Genomic DNA, 27235 nt, shown 5'->3' with positions numbered 1-27235 from the left:
CGGCAAATTGGTTTGTTTTGATGTTGGATCAATTTTTGCCGCTACAAAGGATACAGACCTAACGCAAGCAGATAGGATTAGTGTAGGCGAGCAGAAATCAATGATTAGTATGGACACGATGAGACAAATGGCTATGAAATGTCAGCCCAGAGGCCACGGAAGAACTTTCTGACTTGGGACCATTCTCAAAACTAGCCCAATGCTCGTCACACATCTATGGACGATGGCATGTTCTGCCAGTCCCATCCAGGGCAACTGTAGGAGAGCAGCAATTACCCCAAATACCCTGAACAAAAGGGCAAAAGAGGATAGAAGTCTTTCTTCATTAGTAATGGTGGTGTGCTGCTTCAGACAGATTTCAGAACTGGAGGAAAATCAGGAATGGGTGAGAAGCAGGAGAATGCCATTTGCTATGTCAAAGACTCAATTTCTATAGGAGTACAGCAGAATGCACTTGTACTGGTTGCATCACAACCTGGTATGAAGCCTCCAGTGTACAGGATCACAATAGGCAGCAGACTTGTACAGCTCCATCATGGGCACAGCCCTCCTACCATCAACAACACCTTAAAAAGCAGTTCCTCAAGGAGGCAGCATCCATCATTAAGGGCCCCCACCATCCAGGCTGTGCCCTCTTCTTCTTGTCACCATTGGGGAGGTGGTACAGGGGAGGTGGTACAGGGGCCTGAAGACCCAACACTGAATGACTTAGGAACAGCTTAATTCCCTCCACCATCAGATTTCAGAATGGCCCATGAATACTACCTCATTATTGCTTTCCAGTGCACAAAGCACTTTTTTTTTTGTAATTTAGATTTGTACTGCTGTCATAGATCAGATTTCATGCCAAACATCTGTGATAGCAAACCCAACTGAGTGGTTAAAAAAAAAGACAACTCCAAGTGAGACATTGCAAAGACTGGGTAAAACAGTGTAAACAATAGGCTATACGTAGAGGTGAGAGGAGTGCGCTGGGGAGAGAGGGGTCTGAACCAAAATCAAACCCAGAATTATATTGGAAAAGATAGCTACGTTGAGGGTGGAGACACTTTGATAGAGAGGACACGAGTCAGGAATTTAGAGGCTGGACAGGAGTGAGGAAATTCACTGGGAGACAGTGTTAATGGGGTGACCAAACACTTAAATCAGTCCCCCATGACAAACTCCATACATTGCCACATTCAGTTAGAAGAATCAAAACTCAAATCTACATGCCAGCTAAACCATCTGACCTCACTTGCTGTTTGACATCTTCAATGCCAGCTAAATGCTTAAAGTTAGCATCGAGGGCACAGAATATCAAATATCCCATTTCAATCACACAACTTTAAGAATTCAATCTGTTATCTGAATAGTGAACTTATTCTTAGCCATGCCTCGTTGAACAAGTATCAAACTTCTGTAAGAAAGTTGCAGTACCCATCAAGATGTTCTTCTCAGATACTCACAGAAAGCAGCTATCATCAATAATGTTATTTATTAGTTATTGACCAACTGCTCTTCCCCCCCCCCCCCCCCCCCCCCAAAGTGAAGGCCTGCTCAGCATTTTAGAGGCTGGTAAGAGCTGGCCACAAAGCTGTGGGTCTGGAGTAACCAGACCAGGTAGGACTTCCTCTCCCAGTCAACACTTGTCATCTAGGTAGGTTTTTAATGTAGTTTCAGAAGCTACAATACAGACAAGATTTTCCTGATCATATATAGTCAATAATACATTCTTTTAAAATTACGCCTGGTGGTTAATTATACATTTGATTTGAATTTTGGTGGACCCTGGTGATTTTGTGACCCAAAGGTTCTTCAAGAGTCGCGAATGAGGCATAAAATTTGTTGCTTAGGAACGGTTTAAGTGCTGCAAGAACAAAGAGCTGAAAGAAAGAAAAAGCTAAAGTTGTGGTAGTCTCACATTCAGACTAGAGATAAAAAATTCAGTGATAACAATTAACCTATAAAATAGCCATATTCAAGTGACATAACATCTGCTACAGAAAAACTAAAACTTCTAGAAAAATACAGAAGCAATTGCACCATAAATAAAGGAAATTTCACCGAACAATTACATGTATATAGATTACATAAAAACACAACCATGTATGGGAAAGATGAAGTACAAGGTAAATAAGAGAAAAATAACAATTATATATCCTAATCCAATCCAACATTTCCCCCTTTTGATTCCAAATCAAATTTAGAATTAGCACATCTGAAAATTCAGAAGTAGAAAAGCTGTGGCACCTGCGTTAAACATAAAATGAGCACAATTCACCCCAACTTAGGAAAGCATCAAACAGTATTTATAGAATTGCATGATTGTCAGGCAGATTGTCCTTGTGAATAGGTACGTACACTTGTGAGTTTGAGCAGCTCTATTAAAGAAGACACATACAAGTAATTAAGATGTAAATTATGATAAGGAACATCAGGACAAATCTTATAACATAATATTGCATAATCCCAGCTTTATAGCTTTAATTTGATGTAGTCACAAAAATACCATCCAACAGATTGATGCACCTTAACTGATCTGGGCAATCATATCCATGATCATATCCATGACTCATCAGGTATGCAAAGACAGCACTCTTTGCCTCTAACTGCGCAAGATCACTCCCTAATTGCTAATGGAAGATCTACTGCTATATGATTTTAGAGAACCATCTTGCGCATTGCAACCATTTCTATTGTTACTTTCTGTAAGGCACCAGCAGTGTCATTGCTCACTCTTTCTAAAGCTGCAGCAACATGTTTAATTTCTTTATTGTTCTCGCAATACCATATCATGAAAATAAAAATAATGCAAAACAGCTCCTACTGAAATAACCCGTTTATTTCTAGACTCCAGATGTAAAGCTAAAGTCTGTGCACATCTAACAGCAGGAAGAACATAACCCAAATTAACAAGATCCTAACCAGTGTGTGGGAGGGAGCTACAAGCTCCATTCCGCACACAGAATACATATTACGCCACGAGCCATTCCTCCATCTCACCCATGGTGGAGTTTTTTACTCCATCCTAAGACAATGGGTGGCACAGTGGCACAGTGGTTAGCACAACACTTTACAGTATAGGTGACCCAGGTTCAATTTCTGTCATTGCCTATACGGAGTTTATGACCGGTTCACAACCCTACCTGTAAGTGTAAGGACCCCTCTCTTCAACAAAAGGCTTCTTTCCTTGAAGCACCTCCTCAGGATTTGTGACATTGAAGAAGTAAAACTGCATGTAAATTGGTGGAGGAGGATTTTTCCAAGTCTGAAAGGTGGCTGTGCCATTCTTTAGTTGTACCTCCTGCACAAAGAACAAGCAGGTGAAGTTTACAATCCAAGTGTTTTTCTTTTTTTACCCCTCCAATAAAACTCTATTTAGAAATAACTGAATATATTTAATGATATGATCTAACAAAAAAAATTCAAATAGCATTTGCAGGAAATCTTCACAAACAAGATGCTTCTAACTTTCCATTCTTTGTGGCGAAATCCAGATTTGGAAAAGTATTATTGTGTATTTAAGTTAGATGCCAGACAGAGGCAATGTCTTCAGCAGAGAGTAGACATTTGGAAAGAAAACAATCCTGCTTAATCATGCAACCAATGAAGCAAGTTGGGGGAAAGAAGATGGAGACAGATAGACAAGAATTCAAATAAAGCAGCAGAATATATTAGTTAAAAGAATGGCAAAAAAGAATTCCCCCTGCTCACAATTTGCAATGGATTTCACGAGTGAATCACCACTGAATATCAAAAGGAGCTGGTGAGACTCAGGCTGTTAGAGTTTACACTCATCCGGCTATACTTGAATAACACTCAACCCTTACTGTATGCATTATGCAATCAAATGCAAACATCCCTGTTAAAGATCTTATAGTGGCGAGAAATTATGGATGAAGCAGGGAAGATTAATAAGTTTAGGAACCATTCCTGGAAATCTCAAGGCTCAGGTGCCTGACCTCCAATAAACCACAATTAATTGTTTGTGCAAGATAAAATTCCACCTGGTTTTGAACCTTGAGCTGGGTGGTGTGGCTCAAAGGGCTGGAAGGGCCTATTCCGTGCTATTTAGCAACATAGAAAATCTACAGCACATTACAGGCTCTTTGGCCCACAATGTTGTGCCAACCATGTAACCTACTCTAGAAGCTGTCTAGAATTTCCCCATCTCAATAGGCATAGCCCTATCTCAATCTAAAAAAAAATCACAGAGCAATGAAGGGTAAAGTGGGAGTAGGACAGAAAACCAATACAGAAAGCATAAGAAGTTCAAAGTTCTCTAAATTATACCTCATCCATGTGGAGACTTGAAAGTAGTATTAGGGCTCTTCCTCCCATTCCAACTCCACCCAGACCCGCTCACCGCTCTTCACCTCAACCCATGCCAACATGCTTTTGTTTGGCAGATGGGGAAAAATGGAATATTTTAGTTCTTGCTCCATTTAAAACAAATTCAACTAATGAGAAAATAAATATAATACAGAATCCATGGAGAGAAATGGACAGTTGACATTTGAGATCAAGACCCTTCATTTGAATGAGAAGCCAAGTTGACCATTTCCCTGAACAGCGGCTGCCCGAGAACAACGTTTTGTGTTACTCCAGATTCCAACATCTCCATTCTCATCTCTAATGAAAACCACATTCTTACCAAACATTTTCATTTAATTTTTGAAAAGGTTCCTCCCCAGACATCCTGGGCCAGTCTCACATCATTAACACATCATTTCCTTGACACCTTCTTAATTTTGGCTATCCTCCTACTTCATTATCCTGCCTTATTCCTGTACAGCTCAATTATTTTAAGAAATCAATTGAATGGTGTTGAATACAATCAACCATTAAGCATTCCAAGAGTGAAAATATATTCTCCACATTTGCCCTAAATGACGCACTGCCTGAGGCTCTAGAATTCCTCAGACCAGGATTTACCCTGTATAATAGAACTCAATATTCATGATCTTGTTGTTCAGAAATCCCAATGGCCTGGCCCCTGGACCAACTCGTCATCTGGAACCCATTTCCTTCACTATTTTTACTCACCAGCTTCACTGGAAACTTTATTTTACCACTATAGATCCAGAATGAATTAATATGCATTGAGGTATTAATAGGAGTAATATCCAAAAGCCTGGAAAATGTGCCATTTCAGCAGCAAAGTGCCAGATTATTAAGGTTTTAACTGTACATCTTAATGGGACAATTTCATTTTTTTTAACTCGAAAGGCCTGGCCTAGAGACCCACACTACAGGTGGCTGTCCAGTGAATCCTTATTGCACTCCCTCTATAGCATACAAGAAGCGTCCATAAACAGATACAATCTCTGAACTAATACCATCCGTCTCAAAATACAAATGTGAACCAATTTAAATAAATACATGTTGTAGTTAATATTTAATGAAATTATTACAGATATAGTGGATTCTGGTTAATTAGACTATTGATTAATCAGGCCAGTTACTTTTGGACAACTCTTAAAGAACAAAAACTGAATTGAGAAAATAGCCAGGATTCCATTTATTTGGGCCACTATGACACTTAATTGGGACAGGAGACTGCTGCCAAACAGTTTCTGACTAGTCCAGTTGTACTTAGTGCATACAGTTTTTAAAGTGTCAATTGTGCGTGTTTTACGTTCAAATAACAATGATTTATGTCACTGATATTTTGCAAGAAATGAGCAGCAAGACAATTCAGAACCGCTTTGCTCACTGTGATTTCAAACATCCAGGCTTGGAGATCCCAGAAACAGCCGGGAGTGAAAATGAAATGATATCACTACTTCAACAAGTTAGGTACTACAAAGAATTAAGGTATCGACAATCATCCTGAATGTTACAATGAAAATGATTTGGAGGATGCAATCATCAAAACCATTGTGTGAAGGTAGTCCATTATCTGCTCTAGATATCTACACTGTTTTGCTCATTTAGTTAGAAGAACACAGCAACATACACTGGATGAATTCCTCTATCAACATCTATTAAGAATAAATACACTGTTTTATAGCATTGTAGTAGTATTGGTAGTGTTCTAATCTGTTCTGCATTTCTTTTAAATACACAATTTGTTGCAGTTAAAATTTGCTTTTTTTAAAAATACCTTTATAACTATGTCCATTAACTTCAGCTAATTGGGCCAAAATGTACTGGTCCCAAATGTTTCTCAATTAATTGGAATCCACTGTATTTTAAATTGATTACTAGCCATTCATTACCCACACTTACAAAATAACTTAAATACAAAGTTCCATGGTGTCTCCATTCTCAGAGATCTCACACTGTTTTACACAAACACAATGGTTGACATGGGATGACATCCACCCTCACCCCATCTTCCTGCTGCTTTAACGGGGACAGAGTTCCTTTTGTCCTTACCTCCTACCCATGAGCCTCCATATCCAGCACATCATACACTATCTTCAACCAAATACATATTTACCTCCCTCCCCCACACTTTCTGCAAGGATCCCTTTCTCCAAAATCCCCTTGTCCATTCATTCCTCTGTACTAATCTCCCTCCTGGCACTTATCTCTGCAAGTGGAAGAAGTGCTATACTTGTCCAATCACCTCCACCTTTTCCTTCATTCAGGGTCCCAAACAGTCCTCCCAGATGAGGCAACACTTCACCAGCAAGTCTGTCAGGGTCATCTCCTTCTCTTTCTGTGGCCTCCTCTACATCAATGAGACCAGACAAATTGGGGGACCACTTTGTTGAGCACCTTCAATCCATCCACAGCAAGGAGAACTTCCTGGTGGCCAACAACTTAAAATTCCAATATGCCAATCCACAGCCATCTATCTCTACTGCTGTGAGACCACTCCCAGGAACAACACCATATATTCCATCTGTTAAGTTAAAGTCTGTCCCGAGCCTCACAGGCTCATCAGGCCGGTGGTGCTTATGGCGGTTTCCGTGGCGTGAAGTGACAGAGTATGAGACTCCCCATATTCTATCTAAATAGCTTCCAAAATGATGGCACAAACACCAATTTCTCAAACTTCCAGCAATTATCCCCACCCCCTACTTCCATTCCTCACTCTGGCTCTTCTTCTCACTTATTCTGAACTCTTCTCACCTACCCATCACCTCCTCTTTCCCTTCTTTTGATGGTCCACTCTCATCTCCTATCAGATTCCTTCTTCTTCATCCCTTTACCTTGTCCACCCATCACCTCCCAGCTTCTCACTCTGTCCCCACTCCCCCACCAACCATCCCCCTCACCTATTAAATCACAAGTGGGGAACAGTCTAACTGGGACAGAAAAGACAGAAGTTTGTTTTTCCTCCCACCCAGGACCAAAATAAGTCAATCCAAGGAGGGTTTTTTTTTATCAATTTTGATGATACTTTAAAAGGACTTTAAATTAAGAATTACATTATTCATTCAAGTACACTGTATGTGCCAACTTAAAATTGCTTTCAAGATAAAAAAAAATCCCTGCACAAATGGGTAACAGCTTTTAGTACAAGGAAGGTCCATTACCTTAACTTGATATTGCTCTCTCTCTCTCTCGGTAGCAGCATTTCCACAGCAAGCCTAAACAAGATAGCGTTCACAACCACAGCGTCAGGTCAAAAGAGCTGACTGACTTTTTAAACAATGTGCTTCTTTTGAGAGGGACAAGATTATACACGTCAGGATATTTCTATATGAATAAAATTTATGCCACTGATTACAAAATATTCAACTCCGAACATGATTGATGGAAATAAAATACAATGTGAATCCTTTCTTTCACCACCACCCTATTCCCAGTTTCTTCCTGTTATAAATATCCCTGAATTCTTCAAAACAAAACATTCAAGAAAGCTTTTTATAATCTACAACATGGAACAATGAGTATTGAATCACAAGAGGCAGGATTACAAAATCAATGTACTCAATCACAAGGAGCACATTGATGAAATGTGCATCACAAGATGTGATATTGAACGAATTGAGCAATATTTTGAAGGAACTGAAATAGCCAATAAAAAGCAAATGCCAATTCAGCTGAGTGCAACAGGTGGAAAATCATACTGTTTGCTGAGAAATTTAACTGCTCCAGCCAAATCAGCTGGCCTTTGCTGATATCATGAAAGTAACGCAGGAACATTTAGAACCAAAACCATTGTTGATTACAGAACACTTTAGGTTTCATAAACAGAATCAAAAAGGAGAGTGATTTCAGCATACGTGGCTGAATCGAAGAATTGTCTGAGCATTGTCAGTTCTGTAATGGGTTTACTGATGCACCAAGAGATCTCAGAAGAAAACATTCAAAAATGGCTCCCAACTGAAGCACAATTCACTTTTAAAAGAGCAGTTGAAATCCCTATCAGCAAGCAGGGATGCAATTGAGTTGCAGTCAGGAATGAGAGTGAGTGTGAACAAAACTGCAACGCCTGGCCAAACAAATTGTGTAATCATCGTGTTAGGGGCTCACATAGACCAGACCAATGCAGCTTTAAAGGCAAAACTTGCAGAACATTCAATAAAGTAGGACACATACAAAGAGCACACTGGGCTACAAAAATAAATGGCCCGCACAGGGAAGAGATAAAAATTGATAAGTCAAGTTGTAATTTCAGTAAGAGCACTACACTGCATGGTGTTGATGAAAAACCTGATAATGATGAGTGACACAAGACTGAGATTTACATTGTGAGAACTAACAGACAGACCAGCAACATGGCTTACAACGTAAGTGAACAGCAAAGTGATTAAAATGGAACTGGACACTATCTCGGGTGTTTTAGCCATTCCTCAAAGTGAGTCTGAACAGCATTTCAAAGATACTAAACTGAAGCCTGCATTTACCCAAGAACTTATAATTGAGAAAAGACAGCTCCTGAAGGAAAGACATTCATAACAGGGAAATACAGCGAACATTGGGCTTGTATGTGGTAAAAACAGGAGGGCTAGCATTGTGGGGCCATGATTGGCTGAGTCAACTACAACTCGATTGCAGCTCCACCCACCATTTGCATGCCACACCTCCTGCAATAGAGTCAACTGAACGCAAATTAAGAAAGGTACTGGAAGATTCCACAACAGTGTTCAAGAATAGCATTAGAAAACTCAAACAGATCAAGGGGAAAATTCTATTAAATGAAAATGCTACACCCAAGTTTTACAAAGCCTGTCCTCTTTCTTATACCATCCATGACAAAGTGACCAGTGAGCTAGATCGAATGGATTCTGAAGCAATTCTTTCCAAGGTTGCATGAAGCCCACAGGCAAGGCCAGCGGTCCCAGTAGCCAAGAAGAATGGATCTGTGATTTTAAGGTCACCATCAACCCAGTACTGAAAGCAGATCAATACCCTTTGCCCAGCAGAGAGAGAGAATACATTTGCAAACTTTTCTGGAGGAAAACAAAGTGGACTTAGCTGAGACGTACCTACAGATGGAGACGGAAGAAGAGCCCAGTGTTTCTCATCATAAACACTCACAAAGGGTTTTATCACTATGACAAGCTTATTTTGAGTAGTATCTGCACCTGCACTCTGGCAGAAAGCTACAGACCAGGGAGCTGCGAGGCTGCCCAGGCACCCAGTGTTAACTGGTAAGGATGACATGGAACATCTCCAAGTTCTCAAGACAGTGTTTTAAAAAATTTAGAAGATTATGGGCTCAGAGCACAATGCAACAAGTGTGACTTCTTACCGTGGTCACACCATCAATGCACAAGGATTACACAAGTGTGTGGAGAAAATTCAAGCAGTGGTGGATGCCCCAAGGGCAAAGCACGTGTCACAGTTGTGGTGCTTTTTAGGATTTATCAATTACTGTAACAGGCTCCTGCGCGCCACTTCTTGAACTCATTACTACAGATCGGGAAGAAATGCAATGGGCAAAGCAGTACAAGATGGCTTTCCATAAATAAATGGCGATGTCAGACACTATTCACACATTACAATCCACACCATCCAGTGAAGCTTGCCTATGACACAACTTTCCTGGTCTCCCTCAGAGGAACAAACACTGGCGGTTCGATTCAACTTTACTATCGGATGATGATTTTGTAAAATTTATTAAGGACCAGATAACCTTTTATTTTAACACTAATACATCACCTGAAGTGCCATCCCAGATTGTCTGGGATGCCATGAAAGCATATCTGAGGGGTCAAATAATCTCTTACACAGCAAATCTCAATAGAAGATCCCGTGCAGATCGAGCAGACCTCATTAACCAGATTAAAGATTTGGATCAAATATATGCCCAAACTAAGAACCCTGAATTATACAAGAAGCGCGTTGAACTCCAAACTAAATTTAACCTTCTGTCCACTCAACCTGTCGAACGCCAACTTCTCGAAAGCAAGAGCCGCTTTTACATTCATGGGGATAAGTCTGGTAAATTCCTAGCCAATCAGCTGAGGCGTTCCAAAGCCAAATTCATTACAAAGATCCGGAAGGTGAACGGAGACTTTACATCGGATCATTTAGAAATTAATGACGCATTTAAAAATTTTTATTCTCGGCTTTATTCCTCTGAATCCCTGAATGACAATATCTCTGTGGATCAATTTTTACAGAATCTGAATATCCCCTCACTTTCATCTGATTTCAAAGCCAAACTCAATGCGCCTATATCACCAGAAGAAATATCTTTTGCAATTTCTGCACTGTCCTCAGGGAAATCTCCTGGACCTGATGGGTTCCCTGTGGAATTTTATAAATCATTCTCCTCACTTCTTTCTCCTCAGTTACTTTCAGTATTATCTGACTCGTTTAATTACGGCAAATTGCCACCCTCTTTCAATGAGGCATCTATTATTCTTCTTTTAAAAAAGGGCAAAGACCCAACAGAGTGTTCTCGATCTCTCTGCTCAATGTTGATGTAAAGATCTTAGCTAAAGTGTTGGCTCATTGATTAGAAACCATTATTCCCTCCATTATCTCTGATGACCAAACAGGCTTTATTAAAAACCGTCTCCCTTTTTTTAACATTCGGCGTCTATTTAATATTTTATACTCAGTTCCAACTGGGACTCCTGAATGTGTTATCTCCCTTGATGTGGAGAAAGCATTTGACCATATAGAGTGGAACTACCTTTTTGCAGTCTTAGAAAAATTTGACCTCGGCCAAAGTTTCATCTCTTGGATCCAATTGCTGTACCTGTGTCCTACTGCTTCTGTTCTAACTAATTTTCAGAAATCCCAAGTATTTAATCTCAAACGTGGCACCCGTCAGGGATGCCCCTTAAGTCCCTTTCTCTTTGATTTGGCTATAGAACCTCTGGCGATAGCATTTTGAAATTGTCCTGAATTGACCAGGATTTGGAGAGGGGGTGTTGAGCATAAAGTTTCTCTCTATGCTGATGACTTATTACTCTTTCTCTCAAATCCGTCTACATCCTTACCTCTAATGTTTTCACTTCTTGACCAGTTTAGCCAGATCTCTGGCTATAAACTCAACTTACATAAGAGTGAACTTTTCCCAATTAATAAAGAAGCACAAGAACTAATATTTCGTGATCTCCCTTTTAAAGTAGTCCATAATCAATTTACTTATCTTGGAATTACAGTCACAAGGAAGTTTAAAGATCTCTTTCGTGAAAACTTTGTCAATCTTTCATATGTTATAAAACAGAGTCTGGTACAATGGTCACCTCTATCTATGTCCTTGGTAGGTCGTATTAATGTTGTTAAAATGTATGTTCTTCCCAAATTTTTATACTTATTTCAATCTATCCCAATTTTTATTCCTAAATCTTTTTTTGATTCCTTAGACTCTATTATTTTGTCATATCTGTGGCAGAATAAGCATTCTAGAATTAATAAAATCCACCTCCAAAAATCTAAAAAAGAGGGTGGCATGGCTTTACCTAACTTTCGCTTATATTACTGGGCAGCTAATATACGTTGTGCTGCCTTCTGGTCTTTCTTCCACGGTTAACCCGAGTGCCCTAACTGGGTGGCAATGGAGTTGAGCTCCACTAAAGAATTATCTATATCTGCACTTCTTGGCTCTTCACTCCCTAGCAGTCTGCCCAGATCAATAGCTAATCCTCTGGTCAGACTCACTTTGCGTATATGGGCTCAGTTCAGGAAATGCTATGGTTTCCAGGGGTTTTCCGTTTCTAGCCCTGTCGCACATAATCACCTTTTTTTACCTACTACGTACGATTCAGCATTCCATGTTTGGTACAGGAAGGGCATTAGACATTTTGAAGATCTCTTCATTAATAATCGCTTCGCTTCTTTTCAGCAGCTCTCCGTTAAGTTCAACCTGCCTAACGCTCACTTTTTCAGATATCTCCAAATCCGACACTTTACTGCTCCTTTAATTCCTAACTTTCCTGAAATGCCTGAGAAAAATGCTATGGACCTATTTCTTTCCATTAATCCACTAGGTAAAGGTTTAATTTCAATTATCCGAGATAAATTAGCAGCCTTACGACGGGCCCCTGTGGATAAAATTAAAATGGCCTGGGAGCAGGATTTAAATATCTCCTTATCCGAGGAGAGCTGGGACTCAGTTCTCAAATCGGTCAACTCAACCTCCCTTTGTGCTCGCCATTGCCTCTTACAGTTTAAGATTGTTCATAGAGCCCATATGTCTAAATCTAAACTATCTCGATTCTACCCTGGCATTAGTCCGCTTTGTGATAAATGCAAGAGGGGCGTGGCCTCTCTCATCCACATGTACTGGTTCTGTCCTAGCTTGGAGAAATTCTGGAAAGATGTCTTCACTACATTATTGGGTATTCTGAATCAGCACCTAGAACCTAACCCCTTAATTGCTCTGTTCGGTTTTTGGGGCGAGACAGATTTATGTCTGGGTCCGACCAAATGCCGAATACTATCCTTTGCCTCTCTCCTGGCGAGACGCTTGATCCTCCTCAGATGGAGAGATGTTGCCCCGCCAACTCATGTGCAATGGCTTAACGACATTATGGCCTGCTTGGACCTCAAAAAAATTCATTATTCAGTTCTTAATTCGGATCTAAAGTTCCATAAGGTCTGGGGACCTTTTATCGAGTACTTTCATAACCTTCCTCTTGACTAGGGTTTTTTTTTCTTTTTTTTTCTTCTTTTCGGTCCCTTGCTTTCAGCTCCCTTTTTCTTTTTTTTCTGGTAGTAGGCATTACTATCCTCTGTTACTAAGTGTATTCACAGTCTGGGAGTTTGACTGTCCTGACTTATACTCTCTATATTGTGTGGTGGTTGGTCTGGAGTTGTTGTTGTTTTTTTCTTGTGTTGTGGGGATTGGGGAGGACACTAAGCTCACTTGTCTTTAATTTAGGTGCTTTTTTGTTAAATTCTCTTCCTCTGTAGCATATTGATATTGTATGCTTAATCTTGCACTGTATTAATGCTCCCCACTGGGATTTGGGGTTTTTAATTTTGTAAAATGTTTTGAAAAACTAATAAAAAAAATAAAAAAGAAGTTCTCTCTCCAGCACTCGTTTTCTGAGCATTGTTTGCCTCGCTTCTCGTTCGGTCACTACTTTGTTTCTATGAAAAAATGGCTCCTAAAAAGCAATTAAGTGGTCAAAGCAATTCCTCAAAGGCTAAAAGTGCTCTCTCTCGCCGAGAAAGTAGAAATATCAGATCTTTCGAAAAGTGGCATGTCACTTTCCAAAGTGGGCTGTAAGGTCAATAAGAACGAATCGAGTATTCGCACAATAAAGCAGAAAGAAGCTGAAATTCGTAGAAGTGTAAGTGCTGCCCCTACAACGGCAAAAATGATCTCTCTGGTTCATGATAAAGTGCTTGCAAAGACTGAGAAATCATTGAATGTGTGGCTAGAGGACATGTCATAGAAGCATATCCTTTGAAGATCCTCAACCTCCACAGATCCTGACTTTATAGACAATAGACAATAGGTGCAGAAGTAGACCATTCGGCCCTTCGACCCTGCACCGCCATTTTGAGATCATGGCTGATCATCTACTATCAATACCCGGTTCCTGCCTTGTCCCCATACCCCTTGATTCCCCTATCCATAAGATACCTATCTAGCTCCTTCTTGAAAGCATCCAGAGAATTGGCCTCCACTACCTTCCGAGGCAGTGCATTCCAGACCCCCACAACTCTCTGGGAGAAGACGTTTTTCCTTAACTCTGTCCTAAATGACCTACCCCTTATTCTCAAACCATGCCCTCTGATACTGGACTCTCCCAGCATCTGGAACATATTTCCTGCCTCTATCTTGTCCAATCCCTTAATAATCTTATATGTTGCAATCAGATCCCCTCTCAATCTCCTTAATTCCAGTGTGTACAAGCTCAGTCTCTCTAACCTCTCTGCATTAGACAGTCCTGACATCCCAGGAATTAACCTTGTGAATCTACGCTGCACTTCCTCTACAGCCAGGATGTCCTTCCTTAACCCTGGAGACCAAAACTGTACACAATACTCCAGGTGTGGTCTCACCAGGGCTCTGTACAAATGCAAGAGGATTTCCTTGCTCTTGTACTCAATTCCCTTTGTAATAAAGGCCAACATTCCATTAGCCTTCTTCACTGCCTGCTGCACTTGCTCATTCACCTTCAGTGACTGATGAACAAGGACTCCGAGATCTCTTTGTATTTCTCACTTACCTAACTCTACACCATTCAGATAATAATCTGCCTTCCTGTTCTTACTCCCAAAGTGGATAAGCTCACACTTATTCACATTAAACGTCATCTGCCAAGTATCTGCCCACTCACCTAGCCTATCCAAGTCACCCTGAATTCTCCTAACATCCTCATCACATGTCACACTGCCACCCAGCTTAGTATCATCAGCAAACTTGCTGATGTTATTCTCAATGCCTTCATCTAAATTGTTGACGTAAATCGTAAACGGCTGTGGTCCCAATACTGAGCCCTGTGGCACCCCACTAGTCACCACCTGCCATTCCGAGAAACACCCATTCACCGCTACCCTTTGCTTTCTATCTGCCAACCAGTTTTCTATCCATGTCAATGTCTCCCCCCCCAATGCCATGAGCTTTGATTTTACCCACCAATCTTCTATGTGGGACCTTATCAAATGCCTTCTGAAAATCGAGGTACACTACATCCACTGGATCTCCCCCGTCTAACTTCCTGGTTACATCCTCGAAAAACTCCAACAGATTAGTCAAGCATGATTTACCCTTGATAAATCCATGCTGGCTCGGCCCAATCCTATCACTGCTATCTAGATATGCCACTATTTCATCCTTAATAATGGACTCTAGCATCTTTCCCACTACTGATATCAGGCTGACAGGTCGATAGTTCTCTGTTTTCTCCCTCCCTCCTTTCTTAAAAAGTGGGATAACATTAGCCATTCTCCAATCCTCAGGAACTGATCCTGAATCTAAGGAACATTGAAAAATGATTACCAATGCATCCGCAATTTCCAGGGCCACCTCCTTTAGTACCCTAGGATGCAGACCATCTGGACCTGGGGATTTGTCAGCCTTCAGTCCCATCAGTCTACTCATCACCGTTTCCTTCCTAATATCAATCTGTTTCATTTCCTCTGTTACCCTATGTCCTTGGCCTATCCATACATCTGGGAGATTGCTTGTGTCTTCCTTAGTGAAGACAGATCTGAAGTACTTATTAAATTCTTCTGCCATTTCTCTGTTTCCCATAACAATTTCACCCAATTCATTCTTCAAGGGCCCAACATTGTTCCTAACTATCTTCTTTCTCTTCACATACCTAAAAAAGCTTTTGCTATCCTCCTTTATATTCCTGGCTAGCTTGCGTTCGTACCTCATTTTTTCTCCCCGTATTGCCTTTTTAGTTAAGTTCTGTTGTTCCTTAAAAATTTCCCAATCATCTGTCCTCCCACTCACCTTAGCTCTGTCATACTTCCTTTTTTTTTAATGCTATGCAATCTCTGACTTCCTTTGTCAACCACTGTGGCCCCTTTCCCCCCTTTGAATCCTTCCTTCTCTGGGAGATAAACTGATTCTGTACCTTGTGCATTATTCCCAAGAATACCTGCCATTGCTGTTCCACTGTCTTTTCTGCTAGGATATCCGTCCAGTTAACTTTGGCCAGCTCCTCCCTCATGGCTGCATAGTCTCCTTTGTTCAACTGCAACACTGACACCTCCGAGCTGCCCTTATCCTTCTCAAATTGCAGATAAAAACTTATCATATTATGATCACTACCTCCTAATAGCTCCTTTACTTCAAGATCGCTTATCAAATCCTGTTCATTACATAACACTAAATCCAGAATAGCCTTGTCCCTGGTCGGCTCTCGTACAACCTCTTCCAAGAACGCATCCCTTAGGCACTCTACAAACTCCCTATCCTGGGGTCCAGCACCAACCTAATTCTTCCCAGTTCACCTGCATGTTGAAATCCCCCATAACTACTGCAACATTACCTTTGCCACATGCCAATGTTAACTCCCTATTCAACTTGCACCCAATATCCATGCTACTGTTTGGTGGCCTGTAGACAACACCCATTAGGGTCCTTTTGCCCTTACTGTTCCTCAATTCTATCCACACAGACTCCACTTCTCCTGACCCTATGTCCCCCCCTTGCAAAGGACTGAATCTCATTCCTCACCAACAGGGCCACCCCACCCCCTCTACCCACATTTCTGTCCCTACGATAGCACGTATACCCTTGTACATTCATTTCCCAGGTCTGATCTCCCTGCAGCCATGTCTCCTTTATCCCAACAACATCATAGTTACCCATTCGCACCTGGGCTTCAAGCTCATCCGCCTTATTTCTGACACTTTGTGCATTCAGATATAGACTTTTTAGCCCATTTCTCCTCTCTCTGTTTGAATCGCTGCCTATTGTGCTTAACCCAGCTCCCCGAACTCCCATCGGGCTATACGCCCCAAGAATGTTGTTGTCCTTCCTAAATTTACTTATTCTTTCTGCACATTTAACTCCATGTTCTGTCAGACCATCCATCTGTACATGTGTCCTCCTTATCACTTGTTCCGCCTCACCTTTCTCTACTACACACTTAATATTCCGGAACCGTGTAGTCCCCACCTGATAATTGCTTACAATTGCTTCACAAGTCAAAGCTGAGATAATTATTCTGCATTGACAATGTGGAACTCTGCTACGACAATGTGGAACTCTGCTACCTCTTGAGGTTTGGTTAATTGAGGTCTTCAATACCAGGAGTAAGATTGTTTTAGTTAGGCGTGTTGTCAAGGGTTGCAGAGCAGAATGAGTTCAGAGGGATCATCCACACGAGCATATCTGCAGATGTTGGAAATCCAAAGCTGGAGAGCCTCTAGCATTGTATGTGATGCTTTGTAAATGCTTTGCCCTATTATTCACTCAAGATTTAAGTTCATTGTAGAATGGCCTACTTGTTCTTATGTTCTTAACAACTTGTGTTCTTGAGCAGATTTTGGCAATGGGATAGACCTTTTGTTTGGGGGAGGTAGTTGGGGTGCCAAAGAAATGCTCATCTTGCAAAACTGCTAAATTTTGGACTCATTTTAAAATGCCCACATGCATATGAAGAGGATTTCTTTTTTGCTTTTAACTTTTTATTGATTTGTTATTTCCTGGAAAAATAGTTGGAGTCTTAACAGTTCATTGGACAATAATGAACAGTGCTCAAATCTTCAAAAAGATTTTTAAGAGTCAAGACAATTTATTCTCACATAATGTTTGGTCCTCACTAATGCATCAATAACCCAGTAAAGTAAAAAAAACTGTCGGTAGGTTAATTGGTCATTGTAAATTGCCCCGTGATAAGGCAAGGGTTAAATCAGGGTTGCTAGGCCATGTAACTCGAAGGGCTGGAAAAGCCTACTACATGCTGTATCTCAATAAGTAAATATTATCACTATCATAGACATACAACAGAAAATTTCCTCAAGCAGCTCACATTCAGGGCCTATAAAAAATATTCCCCCCCCCCCCTGAAGTTTTCATGTTTTATTGTTTTACAATATTGAATCAATGAATTTAATTTGGCTTTGACACTGATCAACAGAAAAGACTCTTTCAGATCAAAGTGAAAACAAGTGTCTACAAATTGGTCTAAATTTATTGCACGAAGGCTCACCCCTTCAAGTCAGTATTTAGTAGATGCACCTTTGGCATTCCTGAGTCTGTGTGGATAGGTCTCTATCAGCTTTGCACATCTGGACACTGCAATTTCCCCCCCATTCTTCTTTACAAAACTGCTCAGGCTCTATCAGATTGCATGAGGATCATGAGTGAACAGCACTTTTCAAGTCCAACCACAAATTCTCAATTGGATTGAGGTCTGAATTCTGTCTTGGCTACTCCAGGATATTGACTTTATTGTTTGTAAGCCATTCCTGTGTAGCTTTGGCTTTATGTTTAGGGTCACTGCCTTACTGGAAAAGAAATCTTCTCTTAAGTCGCAGTTCTCTTGCGGACTACATCAGGGTTTCCTCCAGGATTTCCCTGTATTTTGCTGCATTCATTTCACCTTCCACCTTCACAAGCCTTCCAGAGCCTGCTGCAGTGAAGCATCCCCACAGCATGATGCAGCCACCACCATGCTTCACAGTAGGGATGGTGTATTGTTGATGATGGGCAGTGTTTGGCTTATTCCAAACATAGCGTTTAGTCTGATAACCAAAAAACTCAATTTTGGTTTCATCACACCATAGAACTTTCCTCCAGCTGACTTCAGAGTCTTCTGAGTTGCACCACGCCCCCCAACAGTACTTTCTCTTTGCCACTCTCTCATAAAGCCGTGACTGGTGAAGCACCCGGGCAACAGCTGTTGTATGCGCAGTCTCTCCCATCTCAGTCACTGAAGCTTGTAACTCCACCAGAGTTGTCATAGGTCTCTTGGCCTCCCTCACTAGTCCCCTTCTTGCACGGTCACTCAGTTTTTGAGGATGGCCTGCTCTAGGCAGATTTACAGCTGTGTCATATTCTTTCCATTGCTTGATGATCAAACCTCAAAGCTTACAAGCATGGCATCCAGTGATACGAAACACAACTTGCGTGTACGGTACCCAATACAGACCAAATCACCCTCAGATATCCAGCCAAATAAAAATGTTTTTCATTGTTCTAGGAACCACAGCAAGCTCCCTCTGTCAGCAATTACATTATGATGCTGTCTTCATGATTGGGAAGATAGTTATGTGTATGAAAGAGTAATTAAAATCAGGAGATCACAATTAGATGCAGTTTTCTTAGAATGCTGGGAGTATGATGGAAGATTCTGAAAACTCTCAGAAAAAGAGATGTTTTAAACCAGCAGTCGATGAACCCAAGAATGTTAATTCCCATAGCTGCCTGTAAAGAGTTTGTATATTCTCCTCATGAACACGTGCGTTTCCTCCCAGAGTCCAAAAACAATACAGGTTGATAGGTTAAAGGTCATTGTAAATTGTCCCGTGATTAGGCAAGGTTTAAACTGTGGGATAACTGGGCTCGAAGGGCCTATTCCGCACGGTATCGCAAAAAAACTAAAAATAAAGAGGATTTGATACTAATTAGGATATGTGAAGTTGAGCTTTCAACCAAGCTTCCAGTCAGTTTATTCATCACAGCTTATCAATTATTTGTTTGCCTTAATTTGTGATAACACAATTTAAACATAAAAGTTCTCAATGTATTTTTTTTAAAATACTGGCTGAGTCAGCCTAGTACAATGACTCAGCTGTACCTACAAGTTCCAAATGTCCAAAATGTTTTACTACATCGCTCTTCCCCACGTACATGCACGTTAGTGGAAAAAATTAAAATCGAAACTGAGCCCTCATGCTTAAAACCATGTTTAGAAGCGAGAGTATTTCTACAGAAAGATTTATTATCAGCTCTGCACTGCACAATTTCAGGCTTGTCTTACAACATAATTATTTCGATTAATTCTGTTGTTCCATAAGCATGCGCGGCTGATGTTTTTAAAGTTCAGAACAGTGCCCAACAGAAGCATACAGTATCTCCATTGTCTGGTAACGTAATCACCAATGCCTCAACCCCTAGTGCCAATTTTGCTGGATCAGCATCACACGAAGACAATCTCTGCACCCGTCAACGCCGCCTCAAAAATAAAATTGAATATCCAAAAGTATGGAGCAGGTGGAAAGCAGGACTGACAAAACAGATTTGCAAATCGCAAGCCCTTACCCTTTTAACGTAATTCTCGACGGCTTTCGGAAAGACTTGAGCGACCAGGAGTGCAATGCTCACTATCAACAGAATGATACACAAGATACCGAGTGTGTAAGTGACCCCCGAGCGGAGCCCCATTCTAACGGGAGGCAGGAGAGGGTCCCGTAGGCTTTTTTCCCGCAGACGGGCGCAGCCTGCCGCTCTCCCTAAACAAACGAAAGGGCTGAGAAAATCCCAGCGCAAACTCTCTCTGCGCCTGCGCACAGCCAGACAACGCGCACATCCGCACTGCCTCCAAGAGGAAGTGATTGTCAAAGCTTGTTTAAAAGCACCACATGTCAATTAAAATTACAGGGGCGAGAATACTTGAACTGATTGGTCAATTGTGCATTTGCAGTCTTTTTCATTTTTCCACTAAATTGTGCCTGTCTTTCCCCCATTTTTCCTTATCTATAATTTGCACCTGTCAACTTGAAGCGTTGGACTTGAACATAGACTTGGTAGTAAGTGAAGAAAGCACGGACTGGCCTCGGATTGTCTAACGATTTTCCTGTCGTCTTCAGAAATGAAATAATAATAATCATGCCATCAGGTTGGAGGCTACCCAGCTGGTATATAAGGCGTTGTTCCTCCAACCTGAGTGTGGCTTCATCTTGACAGTAGAGGAGGCCATGGATAGGCATATCAGAATCGGAATAGGATGTGAAATTAAAATGTGTGGCCACTGGGAGATCCTGCTTTCTCTGGCAGACCAAATGTAGGTGTTCAGCGAAACGGTCTCCCAGTCTGCGTCGGGTCTCACCAATATATAAAAGGCCACACTGGGAGCACCGGACGCAGTATACCACACCAGCCGACTCACAGGTGAAGTGTCGCCTCACCTGGAAGGACTGTCTGGGGCCCTGAATGGTGGTGAGGAAGTGTAAGGGCTCTCAGGATGAGGTTTTTCATTCCAGGACGAAGGAGGTGTCTTCCTTTTTTAAACAAAGCGGCTTCCCTTTGTCCACCATCAACTCTGCTCTCAAACACATCTCTCCCATTTCCTGCACATCTGCCCTCACCTCATCCACCCGCCACCCCACTCGGGATAGGGTTCCCCTTGTCCTCACCTACCAAAACACCAGCCTCCGGGTCCAACGTATAATTCTCCGTAACTTCCGCCACCTCCAACGGGATCCCACTACCAAGTACATCTTCCCCCCCCCCCTTCTGCTTTCTGCAGGGATCCCTTGTCCATTTATCCCCCCCATCCCTTCCCACCGATCTCCCTCCTGGCATTTATCCTTGTAAGCAGAACAAGTGCTATACCTGCCCATACACTTCCTCCCTCATCACCATTCAGGGCCCCAGACAGTCCTTCCAGGTGAGGCGACACTTCACCTGTGAGTCGGATGGTGTGGTATACTGCATCCGGTGTTCCCAGTGTGGCCTTTTATATATTGGTCAGACCCGACGCAGATTGGGAGACCATTTTGCTGAACACCTACGCTCTGTCCACCAGAGAAAGCAGGATCTCCCAGTGGCCACATATTTTAATTCCACGTCCCATTCCGATTCCGATATGTCTATCCGTGGCCTCCTCTACTGTCAAGATGAAGCCACACTTAGGTTGGAGGGAAAACACCTGGGTAGCCTCCAACCTGATGGCATGAACATTGACTTCTCTAACTTCCGTTTATGCCCCTCCTCCTCTTCTTACCCCATCCCAGATATATTTAGTTTTTTCCACCCTCCTCCTTTTTTTCTCTTTCTGCCCATAACTCTGCCTATTCTCCATCTCCCTCTGGTGCTCCCCCCTCCCGTTTTCTTTCTCCCTCGGCCTCCCATCCCATGATCCTTGCCCTTCTCCAGCTCTGTATCCCTTTTGCCAATCACCTTTCTGGCTCTCAGCTTCACCCCACCCCCTCCGGTCTCCTATCATTTCGCATTTTCCCCTCCCCCTCCTACTTTCAAATCTCTTACTATCTTTCCTTTCAGTTAGTCCTGACGAAGGGTCTCGGCCTGAAACATCGACAGCGCTTCTCCCTATAGATGCTGCCTGGCCTGCTGTGTTCCACCAACATTTTGTGTATGCTTCTAAAATTAATAGTATGTAGTGGCCTGAAATGTGCTATCTGCCATCACAAATTCTGTAGGGAACCACTGGCTTTCAGGCGTTGGTCACAGCTGAAATCCAGATCTATGTGAGCCTGCTCTCGGGCGAGATGTGCTAAGCGACAGACCCTCAGCATAGGATTGGATTCCCAGCCTGAAGATTAGAAGATAAAATGTTGTTTAACTTTTTCTAAAAATCTTTCAAATTACAATCTGCGTTGACAGGAGACGAACTCCACCTCCAGCGATGCCTCCTGTTGTATGCTGTCATGCCATTCAGAGGCACTGCCTGAGGTTTACGCACTGCTGATGCCTCAATAAAACTCATCAGGTGATATTTGGGTGGAGGGAGCTGGCGCTCCGGCAGGTACAGACACATTACGGGTGTTGATTCATGGGTTGGCAGGCCTTACATCTCCAACACAGGAATGTACAGAGCAGAAATTTTACCACATGAATGCCAAACATTGCCTTACCATACGGAGTACAGTACTGAGCAACTCTGAGCACCATCGTTTACTCAGAGTTTCCCAGTACTAAGGGTGTGCAGCATAGATTTGCTGATATGGTACGTGGCTTCTGAGGATTAGATTTTGAGTTTACACAAAACAGCATTAAAATAAAGAACATTCCAGACAGAGACCAACCAGGCGAGAAATACAGACGAGGTGGATTTTGAAAAGTATTTGCATTAGTATGAAGAGTGTAAGAAATATAGTTGAAGATCTGCGGCTACATGTCACTGCACAAGGTTACAACATTATAAAAACATTCTTCTCCTTAAGCAGCCCATTGGGATCAACAGTAGCCTCCTTCTGTTCTGGTTTGGGGTTCCAGGTCGGCTGATGAAGCATTCTTTTCTGGAAATGAAGCAAGAGGTGGCCAAAGGGGAAGGTGGGAGAGTAGCTTGTGAGGCAGCGATGTATCCTCTCTGCTGCCTTCACGTGCCTTCTGTGTGCTCTCAATGTGTGGCCTTGAGGCAGTCAATACCCTGCAGAATGTACCTTCTCCAATTCTTGTAGTCAATTATTGAGATACAGTGCAGAGTAGGCCTTCCAAGCCACACGGCCCAGCAACCCTTGACTTAACACCAGCCTAATCATGGAACAATTCACCATGACCTATTAATCGATGTTTTTGGACTGTGGGAGGAAACCAGAGCACCTAGAGGAAAAGCACATGGTCACGGGGAGAATGTACAAACTCGTTACAGACAACAGCGGGAATTGAACCCAGGAATCTGGTACTGTAAATCATTATGCTAACCACTACGCTACCATGCCACTCATACAGCTTAGAAATGGGCCCTTTCCTTCACCATGTTTATGTCGGCCATCTAATACCTATTCATACTAATCCCATTTACCAGCAATTAGTCTGTAGGCTTCTCCACCCGATAACTTTCTCCCACAGAAGATCTCTTTTTTGGGATCTGGCGTCGGGTACAGTATGTGAATGACCTTGCCAGCTCAATGAGTAACTGGAGCTTCACTTCAGGAGCTGTTAGTCTGGTAAGAATTCTGGCATTAATTCACTCATTCTTCCAATATATTTGAGAAAATTATGTTCAGTTCATTGCTGCAGGCAGTCTGGAATTCTGAAGCAAACAGAAATCTCTATTGCCTGGTCTTTAGTCTGGTATGGGGAGGCTACTGCACAGGATTGAAATAAGCTGTGGAAAGTTGTAAACATAGTCAGCTCTATCATGGGCACTAGCCTCCACAGTATCCAGGACATCTTCAAGGAGTGATGCCTCAAAAAGGTGGCATCCCTCATTAAAGACCCCCTTCATCCAAAAAATAAATATGCCTTGTTCTCATTGTTACCATCAGGAAGGAGGCACAGGAGCCTGAAGGCACACACTCAATGGTTCAGTAACAGCTTCTTCCCCTCTGCCATCCTGAATGGGCATTCAACCCACAAACATTACCTCACTTCTTTTTTATTTTTAACTACTTACTTAAGTTTAATATGTACTTACTGTAATACATGATTTTTCTGTTGTTTTGTATTGTACTGCTGCCGCATAACAAATTTCACAACATATGCTGGTGATATTAACTCTGATCCTGATCTGCCTGGCAGACTATGAGCACAGGCATTTCCTGAGACACGTAACGTTTCCTTCCTGAGAATTGTCAGTAAGCTGACTTTTTTTAAAAGTCAGGAATGAACAACTTCAGTAAGAGTCAATTCATGTGAATGTTTATTTATTGTTTTCCCAGCATTTTCCATTTTTATTTTAGATTTTAGCACTTGCACGTTTCTTCATCCTTTACAGCCCGGCCACTGAGTTTTAGATGAGGTGATCTTGGCTTTGGAGTGTAGTTACCACAGGTTAAACAGTTCCCCATTGGATCTGAAGATCAACTCCAACCAAACTGTTTTTTGCAGTGAGACTGATATTTTAAAATCACAGATATATGTTATAAATACTGGTCGATAATTCAGTAGCGTAAATTTTAAAGTAAAACAAACTCACGTGCTACCTGAAGTGATACCTTTTCATTGCTTGAGGGTCCTCTCACACCTATATCTGCACTACCACGTGTGGCAGCAGAAGGAGCTAGACTGTGGTTCCTTCCCCACAGAGCCTTGGCACTGGCTGCACAGAGCTTCAGTGCATCGCACAGCATGTACTGACTGTGCCAGTCTGCAGCGTTCCCTTACAGATACCTCACTGGACTGGAAGACCAGCAGGTCTCAGGCAGACCAAAGGGCATCTTTCACTGAGTTGAAGACCACCCAGTAGCTTTTGATTTCTACCTCAGTGTGTATCAGCAGGAAAAGCCCGTAGATCAGAGTCCTCTATCATGCAGATGCTGGGGATAAACTGGAACATGGACTTGCATTTTTCTGCACACCCTCTTCAGCACATCCATAGTTTTCAGAAAGGTGGGTGACTGTCTCTTCCCCACCTTAGCCATCCTGAAGGCAGTATATATTGGGGGTGCTCTGTCTGGGAGGGCTCTTCTTCTTAAATCACAAATAAAGTACATTTATTTCCTGTCAAAGGCCTTCTCCTGGTCCAAGCCGACTGGGTAGGCATCCACCCCTCCATACTACACAAGAGCAACTACATCCCTGCGTAGCACAAAGCTGTCAGAGATGTTCCTACCTGGCTTTGTGTTGGTGGATCATCCATCCCAGAGCAGACTTAATCTGGTTGGCAAAGGTATTGAACAGTGTTGGATTAGACTGTATAATTGTTACTTCTTTGCAGTTTACTTTCTTGCCTGCTAGTATTTTCATATAATTACATATGTATTGTATACATAAGTGTTCAGTGTGTCCCCTAGAGTTACAGTTCTCTGTATTGTTCTGGAGCTTGTCAGGTATTGCATTATTTGAATAGGGGTTATCGATTATCTACAAATCTGAATGGAATGTCTGTTACCCGGGGTATAAGAAGAGCAGGGCACATTGGCTTCCCATCCTTTCTTTCTTCTTTTCTCTTTGTTCTCTCCTGCCGTCCCTACCAGGTTCTCCCCTTCCAGTCTCTTTGTTCTCTTAAGCACTTAATAAAACAATCATGAAGCAACTAGTTCTATGTCTCATCCTTGACTTCCGAAAAAACCTTGGGTCAAAAACATCAAAATCCAGCAAAATCACCTTATAATTCACATTCCTGATGTCCTCCCTCTTCCCCCCTTTCTACTTGTTGCTAAAGGCGATCATGCTCTCAGTCAGATATGCTGCCAGCTAGAAGCATAGTTACTCCTTTCCAGCATGTCTGGGCTCATTCAGTCCTACAGAGCCAAGTAGACTCTGCTGGCAAGTCATCACTTCTGGGAGCTTTATTTGTGTCAAGCGACTGGATGGAGTTTGTTAGCTTCTCCAGGGACTGTGGCTGCACCACTCTGTGATAGAACACAGGACATTCTGGGAGGCTGTGCTGTCTGTGGTCTTACTCTCGTGCAAACTGGCACAGTGAGAATATGCAGATCCTCTAGTCTGTCTGTGAGGATGTTACTGAGCAATCCTCTTCTTTAAGCTGTGGATCACAGAGATCCCCCGAGAGCCCTTTTGGAAGTAGAAGTGAGGATAACTTTCATCCTGTTCCATAAAGTGGAGAGCTCAGATTGCTGGCTCTTTGCCACTTGGAGTTCCTCTTTCACACCCAACCATGTGACTGCAGGAAAAGAAGCTGCTACAAGTCTGCCTGGAGTTGGCTCCGATTCTGTATTGCTTTCTGAACATTTCTGAGGATGAAGAACCCCTTGCTTGCTTCTCACCAGCGAATCCGAGTCAAAATAGGAGTTTCATAATTCTTCAACCTGCATAGTCTCTCTTTAGTTCATTGATGTTCTCTGGGGTGAGCACCTTGATAATCATCTTCCACATCCACCCACCTGCCTTCTTGCCCTCTTGAGGATGATAAAGAAGGCAGGGGATAGAGAAGAACCCCAGCATAACATCAGCAGATCTGACCAAGACTGCCTTCAATGGTGGTCATCAGGACGAGGGCAACATTTGATACTTTTGGCCCCCATTCTCAAGGGACTTGAGCATCATGCCCTGTTGTGACTACTGCATATGTCCTAATACCAATAACAAAAGTTTGACCTTCCCGATATGACCATTTCCTGGATCAAAAAAAGGTCATGCAGACCTCTTTCCTTTTTCTGTCGATTTTCAGATGTCAGTATTGCTTTTAAATTTTAGATTTTGCTCTTGATTTTAGATTTGATTTTTTTTTAATTTTAGATTTCGCGTTTTCAATCATTCCCGCCCCACTTGCTAATGATTCCCTCACTTGCCAAAGCAAAACCATTGGGAACGTGGGAGGCGCCGAGGGCCGATGTCCAGGACTTGGTTTGCGAGGCGTATCCGAGCAACCGCATTGTTTACGGTCGGCGCTGTGTTCGGGAGCAGCGAGTCCCCTGAGCTCTCACTCTAACCGAGCGATGCCGCTAAATCTCTGCTTGCACTCGGAAAGTAAGCACAGATCTTGAATATGGCCCATAAGTACGACACGCTGATCGCCGAGAAATCCGCATTGAGCAAAATACTCACTGATAAGAACCCGCTTCCTCAGCCGTGGTAAGAATTTTCCCCCCGCAGCCAATATTCAGTGTTTTGCCGTTATTTCTATCAGATGTGAAGTGGTTATTTATTTCAGATCATTGTTTG

The 27235-nt window shown here is 42.2% G+C and overlaps 2 protein-coding genes across 4 annotated transcripts in view; one reads left to right on the top strand and one right to left on the bottom strand.

Moving 5' to 3' along the window:
- LOC140738054 (lysosome membrane protein 2-like) overlaps positions 1-20276 on the bottom strand; it is a 54135-nt gene extending 33859 nt beyond the window's left edge. For both annotated transcript variants that reach the window (XM_073065060.1, XM_073065061.1), the window contains exons 1-2: positions 20024-20276; positions 3129-3286 (exon numbers count right to left, since the gene is read on the bottom strand). In XM_073065060.1, the coding sequence (XP_072921161.1) occupies positions 3129-3286; positions 20024-20146 (281 nt within the window). In that variant the 5' untranslated portion in view covers positions 20147-20276. The remainder of the gene's footprint in view (positions 1-3128; positions 3287-20023) is intronic.
- A 6595-nt stretch (positions 20277-26871) lies between these two features.
- Positions 26872-27235, top strand: part of LOC140738053 (protein FAM47E) — a 47103-nt gene continuing 46739 nt past the window's right edge. Inside the window, exon 1 of one of the 2 annotated variants that reach the window (XM_073065059.1) lies at positions 26872-27145. In XM_073065059.1, the coding sequence (XP_072921160.1) occupies positions 27060-27145 (86 nt within the window). In that variant the 5' untranslated portion in view covers positions 26872-27059. The remainder of the gene's footprint in view (positions 27146-27235) is intronic. The other variant, XM_073065056.1, reaches the window with a different exon arrangement.

Source organism: Hemitrygon akajei, chromosome 13, assembly GCF_048418815.1.
Source record: "Hemitrygon akajei chromosome 13, sHemAka1.3, whole genome shotgun sequence".
Classification (NCBI taxonomy): Eukaryota; Metazoa; Chordata; class Chondrichthyes; order Myliobatiformes; family Dasyatidae; genus Hemitrygon; species Hemitrygon akajei.
The sequence above is the reverse complement of the archived record's forward strand: the minus strand, read 5'-3'. Positions and strand labels throughout refer to the sequence as shown.